This window comes from Puma concolor, chromosome B2 (assembly GCF_028749965.1).
Source record: "Puma concolor isolate L17-30 chromosome B2, mPumCon1.1.hap2, whole genome shotgun sequence".
Lineage (NCBI taxonomy): Eukaryota > Metazoa > Chordata > Mammalia > Carnivora > Felidae > Puma > Puma concolor.
The window spans coordinates 134,359,751-134,365,750 of NC_141671.1; the positions used below are offsets into that span (position 1 = coordinate 134,359,751).

The following is a 6,000-nucleotide window of genomic DNA, read 5'->3' on the forward strand; positions in this document are numbered from 1 at the left end:
CTTCTTTTGTTTTTTTTCCAAACTGACCTCACCTTTCCACTAATAGCCAGACATGTTCCCACCTCTGAGCCTTTGGCTTGCTCCCACCTCTTCCTGGAATATTCTTCCCCTAGACAGCCAAATGGTTTACAGCCTCACTTTCTGCGATCTTTCATCTATTGCCATTTTATTAGAGAGATCTTCTCTAAGCTATTATTTTTCAATTAGCACCCTTCAAGATTTGTATACCTGTATCTGGCCTTATTATTTTCTTTACAGGATTTACCATGGTTTAGCATGGGAAGGTATGTATTTGATACATGTTATTTATAAATATTAGAAGTATTTCTTTATCATATATAAATATATAATATTCGTATATAACATATATATGTATATAACATGCACACATTTTAAATATATCTTGTGTAGAATATAGATCATATGTGAACAGGGACTTTGTTTGATTCACTGTTGTATACCCCAAACCTGGAAGAGGTGTCTATTTCACAGAAATTTGTTTCAAAAATGAATCAGTGAATCCATAAATGGATGTTAAAATTATGTAAATTCAGCTCATATCGTATAGAAAATAGTTTAAATTAAAATATTATAAGACAAAAGGGAAATTCATTATTGCCAATCAGCTAGTTTCTTTCTGTATTTAAAAGACAAGAAAATGCAGTAGATGGGAAGGCCATAAGGGAAGACGTATCAACTGGGATGGTTTTTAATTCAGATCTCATTCTTTAAGTGTGAGGTACAAAAATCCTAGTTTTGATTGAAGCTATCTTAATAGAAACATCATCAGCATGACATTTCTCATCAGATGGGAGAAAAGCATGCCTATCCTCAAGAGGTTACGGATATATATTAAACTTACTTTACACTAAACCCTTTAGATGATTTTTTCTCTCTTCTTAATATGGCACCACTATCATCTCATGCAGTAGGTTTAGTAAAGCCGATTTTATTGTGGTAGATACAGTGCTTTGCTTCCACCCAAAGCGTGGAGAAGAGCCTGGTTCTGGCATTTAGCTCTTCTGCAGTCTCCACTCAACTTCTGCAAGTTGCAAAACCAGGCAAAATTTCTTGAAGAATTCAGCAATGAAGACAAAACAGTCACTCTAGAAGATTCTCTTCTGGTTAGCATCAGTTCGTTCATCCTTCTGTTTTTAATTATATCATTCTTGAAACAGGAAACCGTCAACAGGTTGAACCATAATTGTACCCATACTATCAGAAACGCAAGTGAAATGAGAAAGCCAAAGCCTCTTCATAAACCTACATTGGCCCTTAGTTATCACTGCTTTATTTGTGAACATTTTCAGGGAAGCCATTTCTAAAATGTTGCCATTAAGTCAGTCATTAATAGCTCATTAACTCAGTTCTTGACTACAGCTTTGAAAATTACCCTTTTTTTGGCGGGGGTGGGGGGGTGGGGAGGGCCTGGGTGGCTCAGTCAGTTAAGCGTCCAACTTCGGCTCAGGTCAGGATCGCACCGTTTCAGAGTTCGAGCCCCATCTCGGGCTCTGTGCTGACAGCTCAGAGCCTAGAGGCTGCTTCAGATTTGTGCCTCCCTCCCTCTCTCTCTCTCTGCCCCTCCCCTACTTGCACTCTATCTCTCTCTCCTAAAAATAAACATAAAACATTTTTTTAAAAAAGAAAATTACCCTTTTTTTAAAAAAAAATATAAACTATATTTAAGGACAGTTAAACTATAGAGAAACTATCCTTACCCGTTTATTATTTTCTGATAGTTCCCATTTCCACAATTTATTCATTCAAGAAATATTTCTGGGCATTTTTGTATCAGGGACTGTCCTAAGCATGAGCAAAAAAGATAAACCCTGGCCATTGTGGAGCTCATGTACTAGTGGAGCAAAAGACGCTAAAATACAAACACAATATATAAATACAAGGTATGGTATGATAGAAAGGGAAAGTGTTGAAAAAAAAGAAAAGTGGAACACTACGAGAACACAGTGATTCAGAAGAGATACTGGCTGGAGTAAAGGCCCCGGGGGAGTGAACACTTGGTCTTGGTGCGTTAGAGGCAGGACAGCAAGGAGGTCTGTGCCCCTGGAGCAGAATGAGCCAGGGGTAGATGAGTGGGAGGGGAGGTCAGAGAGGAACTGGGGGGAAGTGGACAGACAAGGTAATCACATAGGGCTTGCAAAAGACTGTAAGGACATTAGCATTTATTCAGAGGGATGTATGGAACCACGACAGGGTTCTAAAGAGCAGAGGGGTAACATGATCTGACTTCCATTTTATTTTTAATTTTTTAATGTTTATTTATTTTTGAGAGAGAGACAAAGACAGGGACATGTGCGCTCATGCACACGCACATGAGTGGGGGAGGGGCAGAGAGAGAGGGAGACACAGAACTTGAAATAGGTTCTGTCAGCACAAACCCCGGCACGAGGCTCAAACTGACGAACCGTGAGATGATGACCTGAGCCGCAGGTGGACACTTAAACAACTGAGCCACCCAGGCGCCCCTGGACTTCTGTTTTAAAAGGAGTACTCTGAATATTGTGTGGAAAACAAGTAAGTATGGAATGGGGCACGTGTAACAGCAGATAAATCTGTGAGGAGGTGGATGCACTGGACACATAACAGTGGTTCACACCAAGTTGCAGAGTGGAGGTAGTGAAAAGCAATTGAATATTGTATATATTTTGAAAGTAGACTCAGGATTTTCTGATGGATTCTTGGTATATTATAAGAGAAAGTGAAGAGTCAGGAAATACTCTGAGGTTTTCACTTAAACAACTGATAGGGTTGAGAGGCCATCAAATCTGATGGTTTGAGAGGAAAGAAAGATTTCAGTTTGGGACATTTTTTGATATATGTATTGGACCAAAAAAAAAAAAAAAACATTCTTGGGGCATCTGGGTGGCTCGGTTGGTTAAGCGTCTGACTCTCGGTTTCGACTCAGGTCATTATCTCATGATTCATGAGCTCAAGCATCACATTGAGCTCCATGTTGACAGTGCAGGGCCTGCTTGGGATTCTCTCTCTACCTCCTTCTCTCTCTGCCCCTCTCCTGCTCATGTTCTCTCTCAAAATAAATAAACTTAAAAAAAAAAAAAACAGAATTCTTAGATATCTATTACAGTCACATGGAGATGTTGAATAGAAATTACATATATAGTTCTGGAATTTGGAAGAGAGGTTTGGGCTGGAGATTAAAAAAATTGGGGGACCCATCAGTAGAGAAATGAATTTAAAGCAATGGGGCTACATAAAATCAGCAAGGAAAGAGGCCTAAGATCTAAGATGTGGCCATCCCCTCATTTAGAGATGAAGGAATAAAAAGAGAGAGAGAGAGAGATGAAGGGGAAAAGGAGAAATCAGCAAAGGCAACTGATACAGAGCAGCTAGTGAAGTAGAAGAAACTTCAGTGGGATGTATTGTCCAGAAAACCAAGTGAATCAATTGATCCCGGTGGTGAGAGTAGAGGTGAGTAAGAATGGGACCCAGATGTGATTTCAGATTCAGTTTGGTGTCCTTGAATGAAAGCCAAACTGACAATAACAAAGGTAACCAGTGAACTAGGTGATATTATTTGAAAGTTCTTCAAATATAGCTCAGACACATTTCATTGGGGCTAGAACAATGTGGGAAACTAGTAACTTAGCACAATTCCTGTGAGGGACACAATGAGCTGCATGTTTTATAGATTATATTTGAATGCATACCTATCTCTTCACCTTTCTCTCTTTTTTCTCCTGCTGATGCTTTTATTCCCCGTTCTGTTAAAATCTCTTGTACCCCTTTGTTGCCTTCTCGTGTTTCATGTATTGATAGACATTTGAGACCATAACCTAATTTTCATCTGGCCTCAGTAATTTGCCACGTGAATCTATGGGCATAAGGGAGGGATAAAGGGATTGCTTTCAAAAAATTTTTTCTCTCTTTATCAGTAAACCTTAATTGCTTGAGGTTTTGTTTTGGAATAGGACTCCTTAGATGAAGCCCGGCAGAAGATCTTCAGTGTCCGGGAAGAGTATAGAAAGAAGTTGCTGGAAGCTGAGCGCCTAAGATTGGAAGCTCTGGCTGCGGACGAAGCAGCAAGTCGGGCGGAGACAGAAAAGAAGACGCCAGTTCCTGACACACGGGAAAAGAAGAAAAGAAAGAAGAAGTAACCAGAAGGAGCCCAAAACTCACCTTCTGAAGAGGAAAATCCCTTTGTTTATTTTATTTTTAGTGATCTATAACCTTTCCTGTTGATAAGGTATTAGGCCAATAGAAAATAGAAGTTTTCCTTCTCAGAACTAGTTTCTGCATTTTATGGTTCATTTGTTGTTGTTGTTGTTTTCCCAGAAACCTATTGTTTGAGTAATCATTAGAGTTTAGGTTTCTCTAATTTCAATAAAAATTGCCTCAACATATTTAGAATGAATAAAATGTACGTGTCTCCCTCTGAATTGCTGCATTTTCAGCAAGTAGTAAAACAAGATTAGAAATGGGCTAACAGGATTGCATTTGAAAAAATTCAACGATGAGGAAAATAGCCACGGTTCTTACAGGAAATTTTGTTTCTAACTTGAAAGACTTTAAAATATTTTTAAAATATGCTTCAGTCTTGTGCTTTTTTTTTTTTTTTTTTTTTTTTTTTTAAACTGAACTTCCAAAAACGTCCTTCATTGGGCAAAATCTGTTGTGGGTTAAGCTCACAGCACTTAAGCGCGAACTCTGAATCCTCACAGGCCAGGTCACCCAGACTTAGGGAGTGTGATCGCAGACACATCCCTTGTCATGTGTCCCAGCCTCGTGTTTTTTGTAAGACCCAGAACATGTTCTTGTACACCAGTTATAGAAAACTGCAGTGAGTGCATTCACCGAGGCACGTGATAGGAAATGAACTGCTCCCAAAAGCACACTTTGAATTCATGACTTTCTCAGATGAAATCTCCCAACAGTATTTTTTAATCAGTCATAGCTTTTCCACTTTGATAGGTGTTCTTCCTTTTTTCATTTATTTAAATCTTTAGTATTAAAATGTTCAGCTCTCTCTCTGTACATACATATGCAGTTTTACTTAAATGTGCAAGCACATGCATTTTCTCTCTATTATTCTTTGCCTAAACTCTCCTTCATGACCCTATGCTTTGCCAGCCCCACGAAATAATACATGATAACAACCTGGTATAAATGTTTCCATGTTTGTCATTCATCTCATATAATCACACATCAATATTTTATATTATATCATGGCCTATTTTTACAAAATGGCATTTTATTTTACATGCTTCACCATATCTTGATTTTTCTCCCCAAGCAATACAAAACCTCTTTGAGACAAAAGTAATTCATTCTGTTTTAAAACCTTTTTTTAACATTTGTTTGCTTATTTTTGAGAGAGAGCATGAGCGAGGGAGGGACAGAGAGTGGGAGACAGAGGATCCACAGTGGGCCCTGCGCTGACATCAGTGAACCCAATGCAGGGCTCAAACCCACGAACCGTGAGATCATGACCTGAGCCAAAGTTGGACACTCAACTGACTGAGCGACCCAGGTGCCCCAGTAATTCATTCTTTTTGATTGTTGTGAAATATTCCCTGGCACAAATATATCATAATCGACTCAGCTAATTCTTCTTTGAAGGATATTTACTTTGTTTCCAGATCTTTTCCATACAAGAAAAAGTGGTAAAAACAGAAACGAGGTAGCATGATGGTAGATTTAACAAATTATTTCCTAATAAATAGAAAAGAAATATAACGCCTGTCCTTTAAAAGGAAGGAAAAACGAAGGAAATTATTTGGTAATAAGATATTATACATATTACTGTATACAAGTTCGGAGTGACTACACTGGAAGCACATGGGACACAGGACACGAGGTGCAATGTTCATTCCTATGCTTGGAATCACTGACAACGCAGTAGATACAAATGCACGCAGACTGACTTACAGGTGGTTTGTAATTGTCACTCAAATTTTTGGAATGGGGTTGCCATTGGTGATACATTTTCCAAAATCGTGAACAAGCTTGGTAAATTTTCAAAGA

General features: G+C 38.6%; 1 protein-coding gene across 5 annotated transcripts in view; it reads left to right on the plus strand.

The window, feature by feature from the left end:
• Positions 1-4,563, plus strand: part of ADGB (androglobin) — a 164,621-nt gene extending 160,058 nt beyond the window's left edge. For all 5 annotated transcript variants that reach the window (XM_086708075.1, XM_086708077.1, XM_086708076.1 and 2 more), the window contains one exon: positions 3,948-4,563. In XM_086708075.1, coding sequence (XP_086564201.1) covers positions 3,948-4,133 — 186 coding nt within the window. In that variant the 3' untranslated portion in view covers positions 4,134-4,563. The remainder of the gene's footprint in view (positions 1-3,947) is intronic.
• The last annotated feature ends 1,437 nt before the right edge of the window (positions 4,564-6,000 follow it).